Raw genomic sequence first — 25,149 nt, forward strand, 5'->3', positions numbered from 1 at the left:
ATGCTCTCAGAGAAGAGGTCCCTGAAGATGGTCATTTCTGCCATTGTTAAGCTGCTTCGGAACATGGCTGACAGTAATCCGCCAGCCGCTGCAGCAGGTGATGCCCGGATGCTCCTGCGTAGCATAAATTTTGAATTCATTCTATGCATGGAGATTACCACACCCATCTTCAATGAGACTGCCATCGCATTTGCTTCACTGCAGAGGAAAGACCTTGACTTGACAACATCATACACCATTGTGGAGGGAGTTATACAGAGAGTAAAAGCAATGAGGAAGGATGAGGAGTTCAAGGCCCTTTTTTCAAAGGCAAAAGGGAACGCAGAGGCAGCAGGAATTGAGGTTCCAGATGAAATACCTGGACAAGCCAGACGCAGAAAGGTACCTCAAAAGTACAAATACAGCACCCAATCTGCTACGGAGGACTACCAAGCCCAAGACTTGGAGGAGCACTACCGGGGAGTTGTTCTTTACCTTTCTCGATATACTCTCCCAGGAGCTACACTGGAGGTTCAAGGGGAAGGATGACACAACAACTGGGTTAATTATTTCAGGCCTTCACTGCCTTACCATCCCAAGTCACTGGAAAGGCATGACAAATGACAGAGTGGCCAGTATCTGTCAGAGATGTGTGCCGATTTTATGATGTGGAGGAAGCAAATGTTGTCACTGAACGCAAGGTATTCCAGGGAAGGATGACACACCAACTGGGTTAATTATTTCAGGCCTTCACTGCCTTACCATCCCAAGTCACTGGAAAGGCATGACAAATGACAGAGTGGCCAGTATCTGTCAGAGATGTGTGCCGATTTTATGATGTGGAGGAAGCAGATGTTGTTACCGAACGCAGTGGCGTACTTAGCCCTTTAGGGGCTCCAGGCAAAGTTGTTGATGGGGGGGGGGATGGCGTAGCACAGTTGCATGATTGCTTCGCGCGTTAGCAGGGAGACCGTCAATGCGTGAGTAATTGGACATCCTGGCGCTGCCAGGATTTTTATAAAAACAATATAGATATGGGAAAGAAATATAAAGACGGTATTTACCCCAAAAGGCCTCTATGGGGCCTTCTATGGGGCCTGGGGCTCCAGGCAAGTGCCTGGTTTGCCTAACAATACAGTCCGCCCCCCCTGACCGAACAGTCAGAACAGTCCTGACCGAATCATCCATGCCAAGGATTTGGGATTCCTACCCTGCGTTCTCCACGACAGCATCGTCCAGCACACTCACAGCATCTGACGGGTTTACCCACCTGCTTGGGGAGTTCCCTGACCTCGCAGTGCCCAAGTTTTCCACTCCTGTTTGACACTGACTACGCCAGGATGGCCGCTGACCAGGCCTCCAGTTCTGGCGTCCAGTTCGACGGAGCTATGGACTTGTCTGGTTTAATCAGACAAGTCCATAGATCTTGAATATCAAAATATTTTTCATTTAAAGCTATGATTCTAAAGAAGATTTTTTAAGTTTATTCAAAATGTTCACTGTACAAATTCTATCCTGACGGACATTATGGGTCCCAATGGCTAAAATGTTCACCAGGTTTCAGAATTTTTCACCTATCAGTCGGCCAAGCCGAGCGTTTAACTCAAACCTAGGAGAAGGTTGAGATATGGGCCTCTAAATTAAAAATGATAATAAAACCTAACTCCTAGAATAACAATAAGTATCCACAGATACACTGTGAATACTAAACAACAACATGTTGAATAAAATGGAAGAGATTCATCACAGCCCTGTTCTAAGCATTAGTGAGTGCATTCAACACCTTACAGAATGTCCTGACTCTGCAGCTATAGCTGACTCAACTCTCCGCTCTGTTCCCAGAATGTGCCGAGTTCTTCTTCCTGCACCAGGACACGTGTGTGGACGACTGTCCTGGTGGATATTATGCCAGCGGGCAGGAGTGCATGCATTGCCATGGCAACTGCGCCTCATGTGGTGGGCCAGACTTGGACGACTGCATATCGTGCCAGAACCCCAAGGCTGTGCGTTACAGCGGAGAGTGTCTGAATCACTGTCCCTTGAGGACCTACTATGATCATCACAACGAGGAATGCCGTGGTAAGAGAATAGGACCCAATGTGATGTGTTGTTTTGTGATGTTCTTTATGTTTTAAGTTTATGCACTGGGGTGTGAATCTCTCATGTAAAAGACGATACGATTTGTATTTAGATACATGGTCACGATACGATTCAAGAAAAGATACATGTTGATAACAAACAATTCAGTACGATTCAATTTGATGCAATTCGATGCAGTTCAATAATTGATAGCATTCTGAAAAAGTTCTTATCATTGTGCACATGCACATGATCAATTATCATGGTAAGTAATGGTTGTCAATAAGGCAAACAATTACTCTATAATAAAAGTAACTAGTTACCAGGGAAAGTAATTATTTGCGTTACTGTAAAAAAAAAAGTAGCTTTATAGATGCGTGTGTCATTGTGAGATGCGTTAGATGCGTCGACAAAGTCCTCGCTCCTGGACATAATGTACACTTTACATGCACGTTCTTGCCTTTGACCTGAATGAATTAGTGCTTATATCTCCACCTTGAAAATGACAACTTTTCATCGGATTTCTCCGGACTCGCCATTTCTACTGCTTCATTGAATCTGTTTGGTGTTTGTGTGTGCGTGTGGCACGCGTATCCTGGCTTGTGTGTAAAAACACTGGCTCCGATTGGCTACCATGAAACACGACTCTGCCTTTGCCAATCATAATCGCTTATCTCGTTGTTAACCCACCCGGTCTCCTCACTAGCAGTTTATGTATGGAGCCAGGGGTGCGTTCGGATTACGCAGTTTATTCAATCAATTCATAGTAACGCACCGCATTTAACGTTCAGTAACGATAACGGCATTGTAACGACGGAAAAAGTAATTAGTTAGATTACCCCGTTACTGAAAAAATAACGGCGTTACCTAACACTGTTCTTTTAAACGGCGTTATTCCAAACACTGCTCAATTGTGGCTGACTCATAAACTGGCTGATGTCCTTGTTCTCGTGAAGCGTGGGCATGTTTGTGCCACTGGTGCTCGGTGCAGCGCCATCATCAGTGCTAGCTTCAGCTGCATGGTGTCTGGAAATGTGTGTTTGCAGGTTTGTGGTACCGCCACTATACTCGATGGCTGCCTGACACAATTTGCATATTGCAATACTTTTATCAAGTTTGCCTTCTTTTTTGAAAAAGCCAAACGACTTCCAAACTTTTGATTTTAGTTTGACTGGCGCGCTGAAAATAGGTTAGGAGTTGTCAGACATATTTTCTGTGGCATCTGGGGGGGGTGTTGCCATGGCAGAGTTGCGATCGGATTTTTATAAAGACAATGGAAGAAATATAAGGACGGTATTTTGGGGGCCCCAAAAGGCCTCGATGGGGCCCCCATCTCGGGCCTGGGGCTCCAGGCAAGTGCCTGGTTTGCCTAACAGTACGGTCCGCCTACGTATCGGATAATCTTTACACCCCTATTATGCACACATGCATACAGTGCACTGCTCATGTAATGTGGTAACTCATGACTGTAACTCACACTATGTAGTTATTTTAGAAATTATATTTTTAGAAAGGCCTGACCAGGGACTGGGGCTGCAAATTAGCCAACTGGCTAGAAACCTTTTATGCAACACATCCACATTGTTATGGAATTGACTGTGATAATTGTGTATGTAATAATGTGCGCTGCATTGTCCCTGACAAACTAATAATAAATAATAATAATTAATATTTCTTTAATTGGGAATAGAAACCTATAATTATATTCCCACAGTCCACATCTGTTCGGCATCCTTGACTGAGGTGTCCTCTGCTAAATGCTGCTTAATGACCTATGTCCGTATTCAACACATCTGTCTGAACAGCCTGAGACACTTCCCCATTGTAACCAGCATGCAGATACTCCTCCCTCACTAGCAGATACACCTCCCTCACTAGCAGATACACCTCCCTCACTAGCAGATACCCCGCCCTCACTAGCAGATACTCCTCCCTCACTAGCAGATACACCTCCCTCACTAGCAGATACTCCTCCCTCACTAGCAGATACATCCCCCTCACTAGCAGATACACCTCCCTCACTAGCAGATACACCTCCCTCACTAGCAGATACACCTCCCTCACTAGCAGATACTCCTCCCTCACTAGCAGATACACCTCCCTCACTAGCAGATACCCCGCCCTCACTAGCAGATACTCCTCCCTCACTAGCAGATACTCCTCCCTCACTAGCAGATACACCTCCCTCACTAGCAGATACACCTCCCTCACTAGCAGATACACCTCCCTCACTAGCAGATACACCTCCCCCCATGCAGATACACCCACCATGGTTATTTGAGTCATTAAACATTCAGTGGACCATGTACTTGGAAATTTGAGAGAGATTTCAACATGCACTTGTTTGTTGCTTTGTACTTGTATTTTGTCTCACATGTCTTAATGCACTGTAACCTTATCTTTGTCACTCTGGATGAAAGAGCTTTCATAGAGACAAGGAAACTCAGGAAGTGATGATTCTAGGATAGAAAATATGAATAGTATCAAGATGTTTTAAGGATTTTTACATATTTATGCGACTATCAATGTGATCTGTGATCATCTTTGCTATACTGCATGTATTTCAAATGGCCGCAGTGGCCACCTAAACTGTTGTTCAATTTGGAACCGTTGTTAACATGCTGTTCATGGTGAATCACCTGTATCAAGGTGATAGCTTGTTTGTTCCGTTAGGTAACGAAGTCAACAAAAGGTGAAATACTTTTTAAAACGTCTCTCTATGTTGTTCACCCAGACTGCGCAGAGTTCTGTCTGACCTGCTCGGGCTATGAGTCCTCCTCCTGCCTGAGCTGTGAGGACGACAGGCGTCTGGACGAGACAGGCCACTGCGTGTGGTACAGCCACTGCTCCCTGCACACCTACATGGATGAGGAGGGCCAGTGCCTGCTGTGTGACCCGCTCTGCCACCGCTGCTCAGGGCCTGGGAAGGGCCGCTGCCTCAACTGTGCTACTCTCTTCCTTCTGAGTGAGCACCAACAACTCAATTATAATACCCTAGCATGTTAGAAGGCGCAAAAATACGTATTTGCGTGTTAACACAAACGCATGCTATCATGTTAGAATTAGCATGGTAGCATAAGCATGCTAATTGGCAAGTATGCTTGTACGTGGATTTTACTGGTTTAGCTCCCTCACTACCTTTGCATTCAGATTCAGGGTTGCAGCCAGCTATTGGCCATCTTTGACTTCTTCAAAATGTTGCCACAGTGAGCCAAGCTTGTTCAAGAGAAAAAAGTTTATATATTTTTTAGTGCTGTCAGTTTAACGTGTTATTAATGGCGTTAACGCAAACCCATTTAAACGGTGTCAATTTTTTTATCGCGAGATTAACGCGATTAAAAAAAAGAAAAAGTGAGAATGTGAGAAGTGAGAATGTTAGTGTGAAATTGAACACTATCATATGATAGGCAATGTTGTTTTCAATAAAAAAAACATTTGCACAAAGCAAGCCGATCCACTTTTCCATGTTGATAAGAGCATTAAAATTAGAAAAAAGAATGGGACAAATATAAATCAAGGGACATTTACAATAAATAAAAATGTCTGATTAATTGCGATTAATCGCGCGTTAACAATGACATTAATGCGATTAATCACGATTAAATATTTTAATTGTTTGACAGCACTCATTTTTTTGTATTATGTTTAATAAAATATTTTGTATAATGTACGTTTATTTCCTAGTAGAATTTCTGCTCTGTTCAAAAAAGCAAAAAAACGACTTTTGCTAATCCATCAATTTAGGAAATCCGTAATTTATTCATTTTTCCTTTGTCTGTCAGACAACACCTGTATTGAGGAGTGTCCTGCTGGTTACTACGGAGACCAAGAGGAGCTGGCGTGCAAGCGATGTCACAAGAGCTGTCTGTCGTGTGTGGGACGACACAGTGTGGAGTGTGTAACCTGTAAACCAGGCCAGTTCCACCAGGGACAGAGCTGTGTGGAGAGCTGCTCAGAGGGGTGAGTACCAATACTGTCCAACGCACGCTCGCTCACTCACTCACTCACTCACTCACTCACTCACTCACTCACTCACTCACTCACTCACTCACTCACTCACTCACTCACTCACTCTTCTTCAGTATCCATATGCATGTTTAACAGCATGATCCCTTGTTCCTGTCCTCTCCAGTCATTACGGCAACACCACCTCTGGGTTCTGTGAGCGCTGTGAGCCGTCCTGTAGCCGGTGTTCTGGGCCCAGTAACCACCACTGTCTGGGCTGCCGGGAGGACTACTGGTACCAGTCGGGCAGGTGTCTGAAGGCCTGTCCCCTTGCTTACTACCAGCACACCTTGTCCAAAACATGCCGCAAGTGCCACCCTAGCTGCAACACCTGCAACGGTACCTGCTACCGTGCTATTAACACTTTAACACATTAAGATTATAAATGCAAGGGATTTATAGAAGGAGCCTATCAGCTAGTCCTTGCCTTAGATTTAGTTGGGCCTCCAACAAGGACACGGGAATTAAGATAAGTTACAAAATTCAAACAGTTAATTTCTCTTTTTTCATTTTGACATTTGATTTGAGCTACCTCAAATTAATTATTCATTCACATTGTCTGAAAAAAACGATTTGTTTAAAAAAGTGTTAAACACAGTTCAAATTGAAACATAATCACTATATTGCTGTTGGCTAACATTACTACTTTTACCTGACATATGGAACACCTGAGGGAAGAACACATAATTGTGCTTTAATGACGCATTTCCACCGGCGGGTGCAGGTCGGTTCGGTGCAGCTTGGTGGAGTAGTGAAGGTGCGGTTTGGTGCAGCTCAGTTACGGCTCGCGTTTCCACCACCGCCAGTACCCTTATGGTAGGGCGGGGTTTAAGCCGGACGGTGATAGCCACGGCAGCTACGTGTTAGCATCGTGACCTCATAGCAGCCAGACACAGTGTAGCCTGCTTATGAATCCAAGGAAAAAGAAGAATGCGCACAATGAACAAAGAGCAACAATGTAGGACGTCCAAGAAGGACGGCAAACTTTTGCCCAACATTTTCTTCAATAAACTAAGCTTTCGCTGTTGTCCAGAAATACCTTGCTGGTACTGTGTTTGTTTGTTATTATCCCCATGTCACCCCAAGTAACAATCAACGGACGGCGTGTGTAGCTTGAACTTGCTGGCACCCTTTCAGGCGTATCAGTACCTCAACGGAGTAGTACCGTGAGACGAGTACGGCTCAATAGAGCTGGTAAGTCCCGCCCCTTCCGCTAAACCCCAGTGGACCTCTAGGTTGAAAAATCGTTAATGCAAGTGAATGTGAGAAAATTATTAATTACCAGCTCTATACGGCTCAGTCCGGGTCACCCCCACTTTTGGCGGTGGAATAGCGAACTGCGCTGCACCTTTGCGTACTGAACCGACCCGCACCCTCCGGTGGAGATGCGCCATTACAAGCCAGTTTGGTTTGTATAGTCAAGATCGCACCCTATGTTTTTTATTTTGTATTGCTTTTGCTCTGTTTTTATTGTGATTCATTATGTTTGCATATTAGTAAGTACAAATAATAACAGTTATTATTGTTTTTGTATTGTAAGGGGTCCTATGAAATCTGTAGGAACCCTATTGTATTGGTTAGTATTATTAAGGGTCCTACAAAGTCTGTAGGAACCCTTGTGTGTGGCAACCTGTATTTGTTGTTGTTTTTATGAATCTTTCCACAGCTGTAAAGGCTGAATATTAATAGAAAAGAAGAATTACACTTGGGCTAAAGGTGGCGCTATAGCAATCATCCAATTATGCTAACTTTGAACAAGCATTTCATCTCATGACCCCTTTGACTTACAGTCATGAAACATTGCCCAAATAAGCACGTCCTCATGGTGAACAAATCTGCCTCAAGAACCTATGACTTCCATCCGGAAAGATTTTCCACCATTTTTTATTTAGTTAAAAACACTAAATTCCATAAGGATCCTAGTTTTTTTTGACTTGGACAAAACTCCTTTGGCACATACCATCTATTGACCAATATATTCCATCTAATGAGAAGAGTCTGTAGAGTCTGTACATAAAAAAGGAAGCCCAAGGAGCAATTAACTTAAAACCAACATATTTGCAGCCGGAGATGGTAAAAGCTGCAAACTCTGCACACATGTACCAGGTGACTGTGGGACTATATGGTGTAAAATTTATAGGAATAAGGCAAAACATGGCAGAGATATACATTTTAAAGTGAAATAATTGAATATCTCAGATGTTTAAACAGCTCTAACATTGCATCAAAAACACGTAGGCACGGCTGTCGAATATGGCTACAAAGAATAGATTCCATAGTATACCCATGCCAAATTTCAAGTCTATATCTGAAAATAAAAATTTGATGCATTTTTTTGAAGTTGCCTTTCTGATTCAAGGCCTCTCTCCAAAGCAAAGCCTTAAAGTTATCACTCCCTCCAGGAAATAAACGACACCGTGGTTCTCGTTACTGATGGATTTATTGCTGCTCCTTGCCATCTCTCCGTCCACAATCATCCATTGCAATATCCACCGTCGAACTACACATATGATAATGTAAAATAGACATGGTTACATACGGTAAAAGGTTAACACAAATATATTCAGAAAATAAATGTTATCGTTATATACACATACCTCGCTGGCTGCACATAACCATGAGGGAATGAGGTTTCTTCCGCAAAAATACTTTCAAAATATCCCAAAGAAAAACATCTTCACTATTCTGCTTAACTTAATGACTTGTTACTTGACTTCAACACACGAGGAATCTGAGCACGTCTTCACCGGTGAATTGGCTGTTACATCTTAATTGGCGTTACATTTACATGTTACATTTAAGTGTACATATGTCACGGAAACTTTGGTTCCTACCTAATGTGGCGAACTCAATATATTAAAACAAATTGAATACATAAATATAAACAAAAAACATTAAATAATGACAAATAATATTTATGGCAGTTAAAAAGTGGTACACACGTAATTTCGCAAACGTCCGTTTTGACAGTGGGCTTTGACAAAGTATGCTTTAGAAACATGGTTGGTGATTGTTTAGATTGTTTAGATATGTCAACTAATAAACCAGATTTTAAGGCATATATGCCATATTACCTTACCTTATTACCAAGCTCACCGTAACTCAAGAACAGAATACTTATATTTCTCAAAATATACTCTATTCTGCCCTTGGCAGTCAACACGTCCACGTAGTGTAGTGGTATTGCGTCGGACTCATGAGGTTCACATCAAACCTCAACCAACTATTCTGTGAGACATGGCATGACATCAAATAATGTTTACCATAATGTATTCATTAGGCCACCATCATATGTGGTTGCTTGCAACTATATTCATTATTGGGGGTCAAGCAGCGAAGCTGCGGGACACCCATTGTGTTTCATCCATGTTTTCTTCTTATTATTTTTATTCCTCTGACATTGGAGTCTATGGCAGCCCATAGAACGCCTTGGTAAAAAGTGCTGATATTTGGCTGAAAGTTTCGGGCCACTCCACTGACCACTCACACTCATTTACAGACCTCTAAACCCAGCCGTCTAGCGCCACCAACAGGTCAAAATTTGGTCGAAAATTGAACCGCTTTGCTGACAGATCTGAAATTTGGCGCACTGATTCGAGACCATCCCATGATCACCACCAATGGGTAGAATCTGGACTTGCGTTACTCTCCCGAGTGTTCCCTGTGCTTACGATTTTCACAAATGAGGTTGGACTCCCTGGACCAGTTCAATGTCAATGACCCCTACTAAGCAACTTTGCGCCATATTGAACCTCCGCCATATTGGATTTAATCCAAACTCTAGGAAAAGTTTCAGCTATCACAAATTTCTTAAACAAGCTGCACAGACGATATTTGTCAGATTTTTCAATTTGAACTTTATTTTCCTGTGAGAGCCAATCAAATATGGGAAGCAGGCTAAAATCTCGGCGATGCTTTGAGTTAATGTAACCAAACTCAATATCATTAGTCAGGACACTGTCCCAATCACTCACAGCAATTTTAATGCATATCCATTGAACGCTCTAGCGCCACCACCAGTTCAATGTTGGACATGCGCTTGATCCTTGACTCGTCTGTCTGATTTTCACAAATGAGGTAGCGTTTGAATCCTTGAACCATCCTGAGTTCAACGACCCCTATCACGTCACTCTTTTCGCCATATTGTATTTAATCCAAACTCAGATTTTCACAGAACTCGGAGGAGAAGATCTTCAGACTGAGCCGCACAAACAATACTTTTTAAATTTCAAGTTTATTTGCCCTTGAAAGCCAATCCAATATGGTGGCGAAGCCGCCAAACAGGAAATGGGCTAACATATCGGCGACTCCTTGAGCTAACGTAACCAAACTCAATACCAATAGTTAGGACACTGTCCCAAGCAGCAATTTTTTTGCATATGCATTGAACTCTCTAGCGCTACCTCAAACAGTGCCACATCAAATAATGTTTACCATCATGTAGTCATTAGGCCATCACCATACTCAAATGGTCATACAGTAATACGGTCAGTCATACAGTAGGACCCCGTCATGGTTGCTTGCAGCTATATTTATTATAATTATTATTTTTAACCTGACTTTTTAGCTCCAAAAGTTATAAAAATTGGCAGTCTTGTAGAACTCGTAAAATGCATTTCAACAGGCTGCCATTACCACTAGAAAGGTTCAATATACATGAAACTTGTTATACATGCACTTGTCATGATGAACAACTTTCAAATCGCAACCCATACAGTCAGACCATTTGGACTTAATGCAAAGGCTACAACTTGACCAAACACCAACACATAAACTGCTCGGGTGCCGAAAGTGGTAAAAGCTGTAAACTCAGCACACATGTACCAGGTGACTTGGGGACTATATGGTGTGAAATTCATAGCAAGAAGGCTAAATAAGGCAGAGATATACATTTTAAAGTGAAATACATGCATGTGTAACACCTCTACAACACATTTAAACTGCTCTAACATTGCATCAAAAACACGTAGGCTCATCTGTTGAATATGGCTATTAAGAGGAGATTCCATAGTATACCCATGCCAAATTTGAAGAATATATGGAGAAAAAAAAAAAAAGAAGCATTATTTGAAGTTCTCCCTTCTAAACCATGTCCTCTCTACAACGCAGGCTGGGCCTTAAAGCGGTACACATGTAATTTTGCAAACATCCTTTTTGACAGTGGGTTTTGACATAGTATTGCGTTGGACTCATGATCATTGGCGGCGCTGATTGAAGTCTTCATATAGTAGGACCCCGTCATGGTTGCTTGCAACTTTATTTATTATTATTATTATTATTATTATTAGGGGTCCTACAAAATCAGTAGGAACAAATTTGAGATAAATTCAGAGATATCTCAAAAACGACATGGTCAAAAGTTGCATAAATTATAATAAGCAGTTGAAGTGTAACATACTCAACAGGCTGCCTTTTCCACTAGAAAAGCACAATATGCAGGAAATTGTATCAAACGTTCAAGGTGCAACCCATGGGTAAGACCATTTATAATTTATGCAATGGCTACAATTCAACCAAACACCCACACAATAACTGCTTTGGTGCTGGAGGTGGTAAAGGCAGCAAACTTGGCACACATGTACCAGGTGACTGTGAGACTATATGGTCTATGGTCATATATAATAAAAAGGCCAAAGACAAAAATATATGCATATCTAAACAGCTTTACAACATGTTTTATCAGATATAACTGCGTCAAAACCACATAGGCTCATCTGTCAAAGATGGCTACTAAGAGGAGATTCCATAGTATATCCATGCCAATTTTTTTTGTCTATATCTGAAAAAAAGCATTTGTCAAAGTTCGTCTATCTGAACAGCAGCCTCTCCAATGCAGGCTGGGCCTTAAAGTGGTACACACATGGTTTCGCAAACATCTGTTTGACAGTGGGTGCTAACCCCGATAAAACAAGGCATACCAATGCCATTTTACCATACCTACCTACCTACCTGTATGCTCAGCATACATCCACGTAAGAAAGACTTCTCTTTCTAAGAATATAGTCTAATCTGCCCTTGATATATACATGTCCATGTGGTGTAGAGGTACAGTGTCGGCCATATGACCATGTGTTTGCCGGTTCGATTCTGACCTCAACCTCAAACATACTGTGATGCGCCAAGAAATCAATGATGACTACTATGATGTATTCATTAGGCCACGGCCACCATGCTCGCCATATTGTAGGACCCTGTTAACGTTGCTTGGAACCATATTTATTATTAGTTTAGGTCTATGGTCATGGTGTGTGAGACAAACAATTCACCACGTTGCAGTTCTGAGGAAGCTGATTTCTCTCTTCCAGGTGAGGGCCCTCTCGCCTGTGAGTCGTGTTACCAAGGATACGACTTCTTAGGTGGCATCTGTGAATCTCAATGTATGCTGGGTTTTTATGCTACAGCCCAGGTAATCCATAGTGCATGTGTAAAATACTTTTCTTCTATCCATTGTGCTTTCACTTCTCCTACATTTTCCTTCTCAAGGTTTCCTCCTCTCCCATGTGACATTTTGGTTTAGTTTGTTTTCCTTGCTCTTCTAAGGGCTCAGGGCCTTTGATTCCACGATTATTAAAGTGTTAGATATAGCTATATATCTCACCAGATTAGTGTGGAAATCATTCCTCTGGTTCAAGCATGGTTGCCAGTCACTCAACTGGTCCATTTAGTTCACCCACCCAGCAATCAATTCCTGCTGCTCATTTCTGGTCTGGATCCTGAGGCCCCTGCTGTGTGTGTCAGGCGAGGTGATGCCTGGTAGGTGGACCACAGGGTATAGCACAAGCCTGCTTTCTAACCTGCTTTCTTTTCAAGGAGTCCGCCCATTGGGAGCCCAACTGTCAGCCGTGTGAGTCCAGCTGTCTGGACTGCCGGGGCCCCGGCCGATGGAACTGCACCGTGTGTCCCAGCCTCCAGCTGCTGTCTGAGGACGGCCGCTGCATGTCCTGCTGCATCAGTGAAACACACAGCGACCGCAGGGAGCCCAGACCATATGAGTGCTGCGACTGCCAGGCCTCCATAGGTATGGAAAGACGAGCAAACTCATGAACAAGTAAAGAAACAAATGATCCCGGGTGAGGGAGTCAGTTTGTCCAGAGAGAACGGGAGTATAGCATATATTTAGCATTCCTGATGTTCACGCTACAGTTATCTGATACTGCTCCATCACGTTGACAGGATTTGGGGGGGGATTGTTGACATTAAAGTTGACATTCTTTAGTGTTATTAAATCTAATTGAATCGATAGTGATTCAAGCCTTCTACCTCCCTCTTAGACAGACCCTCACCGACGCGCTGTGTTACTCTTCCTCAGTGAACTGTGTGCCGGGTTTCACCGTGGTGCCGAGGGGAGCCGGGGAGCTGGCGGGCAGCCGGGCAGGGCTCTGGGTGGCTCTCTGCGTCCTGCTGACTGGAGCCATTGGTGGGACTCTCTTCCTCCTCCTTCAGGCTCGCTCCAAAGCCCAGCCAGTGGTCAGATCCCTCAAGGCCAAGGCCAGTGGCTACCAGAAACTGGACGGCCGGAGGGGGGGCTGGGCGCGGACCGCCACCACCTCGTCTCTCGGACAGTACAGCGACCACATCGTCCAGAGCGAGGGTCGTGACGATGAGGATGGCGAGGAAGAGGATGAGGAGGAGGAGAACATTGTGTACATGGGCCAGGACGGGACAATGTACCGCAAGTTCAGGTATGGATTCCTGGACGAAGACGAGGAGGTGGAGCTGGAGTACGATGAGGAGAGCTACTCCTTCAGATAGAGCCCCGGGATCCACCAATCTCCACCTCTCAGAGGTCTAAAGGCTGCTGGAGGAAGGATGGGGAGACGTAAAGAGAGAGGAGCAGAAGCGACCAAGTGTTTGAGAATATACAATCCCACCAAAAAACGAAATAAAGCTAAAGATTTGACTAGATTACGGTATATTTACGTTGGTTTAGGATTCTACAGAGTCCTATATGGTGGAAGATCACCAAATCACATGATGCATTCCGACGATCTGACGCTCTATTGGTTAGCAATGAGCCAGGACAGGCCCAGGCTCTCATAGCTGATGTATGGCTATGCAATTTCTACAGGTGCTTTCTTCCTAAAGCACCTGTAACTCAGGATAGGTTAAACATTGAACACTATTAAAATACAACGAAACCTGGTCTCAATTAAATATAATATTGCACAAATAGTTCCATATTTCGAAACATTGTAGCCAGTGGATAATGTGTGATAATATTTAGAGGGTATACAGAGCATTTTAAATTATGTAACACTTGATGTTAACTTTATTTACATTGATAAACTGAACTACTGGATGATGTTATCAAATGAGATAAATCTATCGATTGCAGATCTATAGAACACAAATATGGGTGGAAAAGCTATAGAGCGGCAGATAATTCATGATTAAAATAATAAGTAAACATATTTAGTATATCCAAGTGGCATTTACTGTCTTGAGTTGTTTTAAAAAAAGGTTTTATATTATGGATTAACTAATAGCAAAGATGTTGTCCCTCTATAACATGAACACAAACCCCATTACAACGGAAGACAATAACAAATGTCTACTGGTCATTGAAGAGTCAAACAAGAGGCCTTGATGTTACAACATGAAGCTCAGTAACCCTTTCCCAGATATAAACCTAGACATAAACACCTGACTACACTCCAGTGTTGTCTTCACTACCCGAAACTGAGCTTTTGTTTCCAGGCTATATAAAGAAGTCTATAACTACAAACCATAAGTATGATATACTGTCCAGATCCCTGTGCCTCTATAAATGTGATATTCAAACATGGCCTAACATTTATGTTCAACAAGCAGAGCTCCAATAAATGTGCTGTTTTGTGTGCTCTGTCTTATTTAAACAGAAAGAACCGTCTTGTGTTCCATCTTGTTTAAATGTATAGTTCAACTTCAATCTTCTGAACCACAATTGCCCAGGATCAGAATGTGAAAAAAGTGTCGTTTGATGTACTGCTGTGATAACACAAGTGATTCAGAAATTGTTTTAAGTAAACACTTTTGCGACCTTTGGCTTGTTAATTGGAATGTTATGAGTAATGCGTAACAACACCCCCCCCACACACACACACACACATGCAGGAAAACACAGGTATCAATAATGCAATGTGTTTAACTCCGCTAATCTGTTTATATTGGCTAGCTGAATGGTTGAATGTGACATTCTATGTTTGAATTAATTAAAACAGAATTATTCAACGTTTTACCTCTAAACTATTTAGAAAGATTGTTGATGCCTGTAGTTATTTATATTCATTTATTTACTTAGCTGTGCTCATGCTAGCCCACTTTTGGATGGATAATTGGTTTTGGTCACACCACACTATTGATAACATATTTTACCGCACTTAAACCACAAAGGCCTGTTCATTTTTAGATTGACGTTCACCTACTGAAGATACAACTCGAAAGTATATACCATTACTATATTTAAACAAATGCATCAAGGTGGGCCGCATGTGACCCACCTAGAAGAGACTCAATCCCCATGGGGCATACATACCAAGGCCGTCTGACAGAGATTACACATCTACCATACACTGATGGTATTCAGAGCACAAGATAAGGCTGAGTAGGCTACTGTTGATTCATTCAGAAACTAGATAAACAGACAAACAATGTTTCAGTTGGTGGCCAAAGACCTGAACACATGCTCTTTCTGTTTGCAGGATCAACCAAATTATATATTGAAGGTTTTATGTTACAGGAAGCTGTGTTTAGTTACAATGCTAAAAACATTTGGAAAAACAACACATCAAGATCCTTGCTCTTCCTGGATAAAACGACAACATAACATAACATTTAAATATATGTATTTTTGATTAATTTGCCTAATTTTCTCCAGTTTGCTTTTCTTTTAAATCAAGTCTCGATATTTACATGTGAACAAACAATGTACATGCAGATGAAGGCCTAATCATTGGAAATACAGATCTTTGTTAGCACGGTCAAAGGTTACATTTAACTTCCATTAATGTCAAGTATATTATCTATGAGGAAAGAAATAATGTACCGTATCTGTCAAACTATATAGTATGTACATACTGTATCTGTATATAGGATCATTTATCATACTGGTGGCCCCCTGGTCAAAGTGCAGCAGAACTTGGGTTTCAAATGGACTACACAATATTAGCACTTAGCACTCCCTAACCATGTTCCAAATAATGGATGGCCAGTAAAAAGCATTTGCTCTTTTGTGACTTCAGGCTTTAATCAGTACTCTGTAATATGTACATTAGTACAGAGTTCGGTTGGTAGTATTACAGTATTAATTTACTCTAACAAATAACTGGCCATAACATGGCCAGTTGGTATGATTTTAAGTACACGCCCTATATGCTCTCTAACTTCCTGCTCTGCTATGACTGGTTTATCCACCTCACTATAAAGTGGTAACATAAACAGAACTACCCTTTGGCATATAAACTGAGCCTTGGTTTCCTTCAAAACAGAATCCATTGGAGGAGGCTGAGGACAGCAGGGTCGAGGACAGATAGTGAAGTATTGTGTAACTAGGGCTCACCAGGACCTTTGTTCTTGGCCCCATTTAAACTGAAGCACAAATGTTTTTTTCGTGGAACAGCTTGAATTAAATAGTGACTGATCAAATATCTGCATCTCAATTTTAAATAGTTACATGGCTGAGAATAAATCAAATGTCTCTAACAGATTACTAGTAGACTAACAGATTACTGCTTAGGGTCCATCAAGAAAGTTTGGCCTGAAAGGAATCTTTTTATATCCAACCAAAACTAATTATCTGGTCGGACACAATTAGAGCGTTTCTCATGCGCAACAGATCTTGTGACTTAATGACACATTTTACTGCCTCCTACAGGAGGGACACCGCCTTAGGAACTCAAATTCAACAGACAAATATAACTTCCTCAATTTGCCTAGGCCAGCCTTGCATTTCAGCAGGTTAGGACTGTTGGTTGTTGCATAACAACTGACGGTTGTGGCATAACTTAGAAAAAAAGATAAGATTTCATGTCTCTTGAACACAAGAACTAGAACTAGTTGTTGGACCGGCAAACAGAAAATAAAACCTGCCTGATATTCGGACAGTAGTGGTGGATCAGAGGCTAGGCTCCATTTAACCAGTGGAATTACAAAGTACAAACCCCTTCTTAAAATCCGTCATGAACCGCTGCAGCAGAATTTCTACTTTCATTTCGCACCTGTACATCTGAAACCAACACAGTCGGCATAAGAGACCAGAGGCCGTTTGTCTGCCAGCCCGCATTCATCTCAATGGAAATGTGTGGAATCTGTATTTAAGAAAGGGGGGGGGGTGTCTAACCTAACCATGTGTGGAGACGTCTAACTGGCGGTGGCTGCTAGGGACCTGTTTGTGGGTGTAAAGGGACACTAGCCCAGCGCTAGTGACCGTTCATTATAGTCTTTGTTGTTGTTGTTGTTGTTGTTGTGCTGCTGGTGGTGGTTGATGACGATGATGAAGACGGAGTGCTGATGGCAGCGGTGAAGAAATTGTCCTCCTTCAGCTTGAGGTGCTCCGGCAGCTCCAGCTTCAACTTGGCCTGCTCAATGTCGTTGTTGATGGCTGCGATCAGAGCTTCTAGAGGGGGGGGGGGAGAGGAAGGAAAGAATGTTTGGGTTGGATTGACATCCTCGGGATCCAATGGCTTTATAATGTGTTGGGTTTCTTCTGCATAATGCTATGTGGAAAATGTATCCTCACATTATAACTAGTTTATTTATCACGCTTGTAGGGAAAAGTAAATCGCTATATATTAAAAAAGGGAAACAAAATCGCTGTTTTTTTTTTTTACGTTTGGGAAGCACTGCAATTAATAGCCCTCAATGGAGTAACTCACTATGAGTGACTCTCTCTGAGTGACTCTCTCTGAGAGACTCTCTCTGAGTGACTCTCTTACTACCAGCTCTTACCCAGTGAGGGGAAGCTGGTCTCTGGACGGATGTAGCCCACCATGACCACACTGAGGATCTCCCCGTAGAAGTCTTCCTTAAACGTGTGAATCACGTGTGTCTCCTGTAAAGAGAACACACACACTTGTCGTCTTTTATTTCCTTAAACCAAAGCTACTGTGGCTGAAGGATTTTACTGTTAGCTACCGTCATAACAAGATGATATTATTGATCTGAATTTGATCAAAGAAGCACCTTCCATTTTGAACATGTTGCATTCACATGTTCACCAAGGCTTCTGTGGAGAAAGCATGACCTGAATGAAAGCTAAATGGGACTTTGTCCTACTACCGACCATGGACTTCTTAGTGTTCTTGTAGTAGGGGTTCCAGCCGATGCTCATCACCATCTTGCGGATGTCCCCGTTGCCCACGCATGCCCAGCCATAGTATATGCCTGTGCCAATGTCTGCCGGGAGATATTCCACCACAGAGTCTGGGAAGTTGGCTGCAGGGGGAGAGTTGAGAGCAGAAGTAGGGATTGAAAAGGGTAGAGATGAAGGGAGTTGATGAAGACGTGAGGAAGATAGAAAAGAAGAGAGGGGAGAAGGATACAGATGGAGGTGAGGTAAAGATAAGATAAAAGGAAAGGAAGAGACAGAGACAGGAAAGGATATAAAGAGTGCGAGATGGGGTTAAAATGAGAAATTAGAATAACTCCAGTAACCAAATGTTCTACATTCACTTTAAAAACTAGAGACCTTAACTGTAACCCACTGAACATGACGTGTTCGAATTCTTAGGGATCTGCTAGACAAACACGCACATATACGAGATAGTATACACATGTATTCATAGAGAACCGATGATTATGCGAGGACCGGGTTTCGACTGATTAGATAACAGGTTCCCATGAACTCACCGGTCGGGATCCCGAGCTCTTTGCTTCCTCTCCCGAAGCCCCGGACGACCTCTCCCCGGCAGAAGTACGGAAGACTCTTCATATCAACTCGATACGAAATCAATTTAAATCAACAAAAAAAGATAGAAACGGCAGGGCGGGTATCTCTTCCAAATATCCAAACTCCTGTAGTGCCTAGCAGCCGGCCGCCTGCCTCACTCACAGGGCTCTTCGCCCTTGGTACCGGGAGCAGGACGTTCCTCTGGTTAGTTAACGGAGCTATCTCGGCTAGGACTGTTTAGAGGTCGGTGGGTGTTAAACCATGCTATCCGACTACACGTACACTATAATGAAGTGTTGGTTATAGTGAGTGTTACTCACTAACTAACCTGATATACCCTCGCTGTGATGAGATCTGTGCGTCATTGGCTGCGTTACCAGAGGTCACGTGATACGTAGCAGTACAGCGGGCGGAAGCATGGCACTACGCACAGTAGTATACTACATTGAATATAATATAACTTACGTCATTTCCAAATTTTATAAGCATGTTGACACATATTGTCGTTGATAATATTACTTCCTTGAAATCACTCTCGATTTTAAAACGCCATCGCTAACCCGGAAGTGTTTTTTGTTGTTTTACTCACTTTTCTTCTTCACTTGATTCACTCCACTGATGTTTAAACTAATTTAGTAGTTATATTCAATAGTTTTAACGCAATTAAATATATAAAAATGTTTTTTATATTAATCATTAGCTTTGATCATGGAACATTATTAAAATCCTGGAAATTAAATACCACGCCCACTAAACGTGACGTGTTCTCCACTGATGACGTAAATCACGTCATCACTGTTCTCCACCACTGTCAATAGAGCATTCAAAGCTATAATAATTGCTTTAGGAGCTATGAAAACTACCCCCACAAGTACTTTATTAATAGAAGCATAAGAATCTCCACTTAGTCTAGGGTATACTAAGTTATCTCTAACTTACTGGGTTAGGTTGGTAGGAAGTATTAATAACCCTGCAATTCCAGTTCTTAATGATTGCTGGGAATACCCAACAAAATCATAAGGGTTTGGTTGGAACATCAACAGTATAGCAGAACAGTATGAAATTAAATAACTGAAATTTAGTCCTTCATTGGTATTAAGTGCTGTTCCCTCCTGGATTCTTCCATCAGCAGAACAGCATGAACAGTGAGTTTTTGCAACTAAAGAGAGAGTGAACATAGTTTTGCAACATTTTACCAGGGTTATTTTAAAACGTCTTTCTATGGGTATGTTAAAATATATACAGATGGATCGAAAGATCCACAAAATGGGCACTGTGGTATTGGGAACATATATTCCAGAATTTAACAAAAGAGATGGTTATAGGTTAAAATTTAGCCTATAACCATCTCTTTTGTTAAATAGAATATACAGATAGAAAATGATTTAACCGTTAAATCATTTTCTATTTGTATATTCTATTGAGATGACTGGGATAATAGCAGCTCTTAGGTGGATTGAAGAGGTTGAGCCATTGAGAACTGTTAGATTCCATGGCAGCTTTACATAGCCTTGACACAGGTCATTCATTAAGGGAAGATTTGATTATTGAATTTGGACATTTATTACTACAACTCAGAAATCTTGGAATCATTATTCAATTTTGTTGGGTTCCAGCTCATATAGGCATTAAAGGAAATGAAGAGGCTGATAAAATTGCAAAAAATATGCTGGAAAATAAATATATAGGAATTAATGTTCCGATGGGGAAGGGTGAAGCCAAATCCATAATTAAATCTGTAATCATACAAAACTGGCAAAGGAAACAGGAAGAATAACTTAATTCTAGACACTACCATAAAGTACAGATGAATGTGACAGGGAAAATGGTTCATTCAATAAGCTTAAGCAGAAGGGAGGAAGTGGTTTACACCAGACTTAGATTAGGACATACAGGTTTGAATGCAACCTTACAAATAGTAGGGAATGGTAATGGATTATGCATAGAATTCCAAAATAAAAAAGATGTAGAACATGTACTTATTGCATGTGAGAAATATAATGATAGTAGAGCAATATGGCAGGAAGTGGAAGGAGAGAACTCAATTCATGATATACTTGAAGAAAGGGGGATGACAAGGGAGAGACTTAAATAATACTGATATAATGAAAATAATATAATAATTATTATTGTTTTTATTTTTTTCTTTCTTTCATTTAATAGTGTGCAGTATTACACACTCCTGTGCAGTTGGTGGCGGTATACTAAAAAAATGGTAATCTGCCAAGAAACAAAAGAAGAAGAGCGTAACAGGGGCCGCCCCCTTTTTTAACAGCTCTGGTTCCGGAAGTAAATTTCCCATGCATTTATACCGTCTACTTTTTGTAAAATCTTTATATAAAGAGTTTTATGCCTGAACCAAGCCAATCATTAGTCTAGGTAGTCGTGACCAGAACATAAACCAAAAAATAATTTGGAAAACAGAAGAAAAGGCAAAGGTACAACACGGTGGGGAGAACCCCAGCGAGGTGTAAGCACACGCGAAACAGGCCTAACACGTCTAACCCCACGCAAGAATCTCTTGATCAGTGGATGGCTGAAGACCGGTCTACCATCACAGCCTGCATGGCCAGCCGAAACGGCTGCTGCATAGACCTTGATAGTGGAGAAGGCCAGACCTTTCTCCAATAAGTACCGCAGAAACGCAAGCACGCTTCCCACCTCTCATAAAGATGGGACAGCGTGGTTCCTGTCACACCACTAATGCCGCTTTTCCACCGCCAGTACCAGCTCGACTCGACTCGACTCGCCACACCTTTTTTGCGTTTCCATTGGCAAAAAAAAGTACCTGGTACCTAGTACCGGGTACTTTTTTTTTGTATTACCTCCGTCGAGGTTCCAAGCAAGCGGAGTAGGTACTTTTGTGTGACGTAAACAGGCTGCTGGTAACTGATTGGCCAGCGGCTGTAAATGGGAATAATCACTCAAAGTTAAGTTGTGTCCGGCGTGGTTGGTGTCCATGAACCCGCTCCTGAGGGGACCACTGATCAGCGTTTCGCCGTGTGTGTCGCTCCTTTCCCGGGGCTAGAGTTAGGCTGCGCGTGGTTGTGTGTGTCCGGCGTGGCTGGAGTCCACGGACCGGCTCCGGAGGATCAGCGTTTCGCTGTTTCGTTTTAGTGTCGTTCCTTTCCTAGGGCTCGAGTTTCGCCTCCATCAACGTTACCGTATGACAACAATAGACGCGCAGTCATTGCGCTTTTTATTTTATTTTATTTCCCATCATAACCTTTCCCAGGAATCAGGAAATAGTCTTGATCAGATTCAGATTTCCCGGGAATCGCGTCTCCCGTGATTAAAACCTAATGACGACCCGCCCATGTTGGAGAGGTTCTTTTCTACGACCCGCCTACATTGAAGAGGTACTTTTTTAGATGGAAACGCGCCTGGAACCGAGTCGAGGCGAGTTGAGTCGAGTCGAGCTGATACTGTCGGTGGAAAAGCGGCATAAGAGAAGGCGCCCCACTTTGCTGCATAGAGAGAAGAAGTAGAAGGTGCATGAGCACTCTGGATAGTGTTGATAACCACTTCAGGCAAACCTTTGCCCTGCACCTGACTTAATGACACATTTTACCTACAGGAGGGACACCGCCTTAGGAACTCAAATTCAACAGACAAATATAACTTCCTCTATTTGCATAGGCAGCCAGCCTTGCATTTCAGCAGGTTAGGACTGTTGGTTGTTGCAACTGACGGTTGTGGCATAACTTGTGGAAAAAAAGGTTTCATACGATTTCATGTCTCTTGAACACAAGAACTAGAACTAGTTGTTGGTAGGACCGTTGTTGGACCGGCGAACAGAAAATAAAACCTGCCTGATATTCGGACAGTAGTGGTGGATCAGAGGCTAGGCTCCATTTTACCAGTGGAATTACAAAGTACAAACCCCTTCTTAAAATCCATCATGAACCGCTGCAGCAGAATTTCTACTTTCATTTCGCACCTGTACATCTGAAACCAACGCAGTCGGCATAAGAGACCAGATTAACCTCTCAGGAGCCAAACCAACAGCCGTCCCGATACATCCGGCGGGTGGTGCACTGTCCCGTGGGCTTGTGAAAGCGCATCCGGTCTGAACGGTACCAGCCACGGCGTCCGTGAGAGTGCCGCTAGCTCTGGAAATCACAGAGCTGAGCGGTTCTCTGGAGCCACTAGAATGAGGGACAATCTCTCCTATCTGACCCGTTCCAGAAGAGGAAGGATCAGCTGGAGCAGTGGGAACGCATACAAGAGAGCCCGCGGCCAAGGTGTGTGTGCCAACTCATCCACCCCTAATGGGGGAAGAGAGATTGTGGATTGAGAGAGAACCACCACCTGCAGTGTGTGTTCTCTAGACAAGAGCCGTCCCCAACCTCTGCCAGATCAGTCTGACAATGTCGGGATGTAACCACCACTCGTCTCGGTGGGGACCGCCACGAGACATGAGGTCCACCCCAAAGTTCTGGGCGCCTGCGATATGCAGGGCTCTCAGGCTGAGCAGATACTGGTGAGCCCAAAGCCAGAGCTCGACCGCCTTTTGGTGGAGATCAGAGGAGCGCACTCCCCCCTGTCTGTTTATGTACGCCGCCGCCGACATGCTGTCTGTCCAGATCAGAACGTGGCGGCCGTGTATCAGGTGAAAGAAATGCAACAGCACTTTCCTCACTGCGGCGAGTTCTAACACATTTATGTGTGCTGTGGGGGGGCGTCGGCCACTCGCCTCCGACTGAGTGGGAGAGGCACGTTCCTCCCCAACCCGTCAACAAGGCTTCCGTGAAGACCACTACGTAGGACGTCACTCTGCCAAAGGGAACCCCCCTGAGAAGGGAGGGGGTGGATTCCCCAATATTCCAGGTCTGGTGACACTGACCGGGGTACGAGGAGCATCCTGAGCTTGTGTCGCCTGGGGTCCAACCGTTGGCGAGCAAACCAACGCTGGAGTGTGCGCATAAAGAGCAGACCCAGGGGAACCACAGGGGGGGCAGCTGCCATCAGCCCCAACAGGCGCATGGTGGACTGTGCAGTCACATTTCTGCAAACGCGAAAGCGGGAGAGTGCCAACAGGACGGCGTCTCGTCGAGGAGGCAAGAGCCTCGCTGTCATGGTGGCTGAGTCTAGGCAAAGCCCCAAGTAGACTGCTGGCTGAGGAGCGGGGAGCTCTTTTCCCAGTTGATGGCAAAACCCAGGAAAGAGAGATGGTTTATCACCGTCATGGTGTCCCTTCTCGCAGCTTCCTCTGAGTTGCTCAGAATAAGTAGGTCGTCGAGGTAGAATCATCTCTCGGGGAGATTCTCATGGGATCCTCCCAGCAGCAGGCGAGGGGTCCCCACCCGCAGCGGTGAAGAGATGCTGGACGGGTGGATACAGGGGACACTGAGTAGCACGCCAGGAGGGCGAAAACACTCGCCCTGCATGTCATCCGACATGCAGGCGGGAGGCGGGGCTGGCATGGTGATGCCCTTGATGGCCGCCGCCTCACCCATGATCTCGCCGAATAAATCGGCCATCCAGCGTGGCTTCTCCCTTGCGACGACCGTGGAGGTGGAAGCCAAAAGACGTTGTCCATCGAGCGGGTGTCGTCCACCTCAATGTTGTTGTCGTCGTCGACGTCCGGAACCCCGGATCTGAAGATGTCGATGGCCTCAGAGAGCCCCACCGACGGGGAGAAGAAAAGGTGCCTGGAGAGGAGCCCCTCTTCAGGCAACGTGCGGCAGGAGGCGGGGGTTGCCAAAGCAGCCGTAGTGTGTTCCGTGCCGAGGCAACGGAAACACGCCAGGTGCTGTTCACCCGGCGCCAGAGAAGTGGGGCAGGAGGAACAGGATGGCCCTGAAAAGGGCCCAGCTCCGAGGGAACCGCTCTTCAATGGCCCTGAAAAGGGCTGTTTTTCTGCCGCCTCGCCCGCGCCACTGCCACCAGGTTTCTCTTCTGAAGTCATCGTTCTTGCTGTAGGTAAGTTGTTGATCAGTCAATGCTGAAAGAAAAGGGAGGATGAGCGGCAGTGTGCGGCACCTTATATACACGGTGCCGTGGGAAATGTGGGCGGTGTCCACATTGATTGGTGCATAGTTAATTTTCAGTGCGCACGAACACACGCACGGGACAAGCCCATAAGACAAAGCCTAGACGGCATAGCCTACATGAAATAGAACTGTGTACATTATTTTTGTGGACGAGTGAGGAACTCCTCATCCCATGAACCATTGCAACCTTTTCGCGATGGTTCCAACCCAATAGTTTAGCGTGTT

The 25,149-nt window shown here is 43.7% G+C and overlaps 3 protein-coding genes across 3 annotated transcripts in view; 1 reads left to right on the forward strand and 2 right to left on the reverse strand.

Moving 5' to 3' along the window:
* LOC311343974 (uncharacterized protein) lies at positions 1–14,083 on the forward strand (the record flags this gene model as incomplete). Its single annotated transcript, XM_084468925.1, has 8 exons — positions 1–97; positions 1,822–2,058; positions 4,793–5,023; positions 5,841–6,018; positions 6,191–6,402; positions 12,369–12,469; positions 12,874–13,081; positions 13,373–14,083. 8 exons carry the CDS (start codon positions 1–3, stop codon positions 13,813–13,815), a joined length of 1,707 nt encoding a protein of 568 aa, XP_084325051.1. The 3' UTR covers positions 13,816–14,083.
* A 1,400-nt stretch (positions 14,084–15,483) lies between these two features.
* On the reverse strand, positions 15,484–19,389 carry rfk (riboflavin kinase). The gene is made up of 4 exons (XM_084467813.1): positions 18,889–19,389; positions 18,323–18,474; positions 17,989–18,091; positions 15,484–17,656 (listed from the first exon to the last, which is right to left on the reverse strand). Exons 1-4 carry the CDS (start codon positions 18,968–18,970, stop codon positions 17,460–17,462), a joined length of 534 nt encoding a protein of 177 aa, XP_084323939.1. The 5' UTR covers positions 18,971–19,389; the 3' UTR covers positions 15,484–17,459.
* A 4,807-nt stretch (positions 19,390–24,196) lies between these two features.
* The window catches only part of LOC311343975 (uncharacterized protein), a gene marked incomplete at both ends in the record, with an annotated part of 14,320 nt that continues 13,367 nt past the window's right edge, over positions 24,197–25,149 (reverse strand). The window contains 2 exons of the mRNA XM_084468926.1: positions 24,197–24,253; positions 24,462–24,683. Coding sequence (XP_084325052.1) covers positions 24,197–24,253; positions 24,462–24,683 — 279 coding nt within the window. The remainder of the gene's footprint in view (positions 24,254–24,461; positions 24,684–25,149) is intronic.

This window comes from Micromesistius poutassou (assembly GCF_964030765.1).
Source record: "Micromesistius poutassou genome assembly, chromosome: 5".
NCBI lineage: Eukaryota > Metazoa > Chordata > Actinopteri > Gadiformes > Gadidae > Micromesistius > Micromesistius poutassou.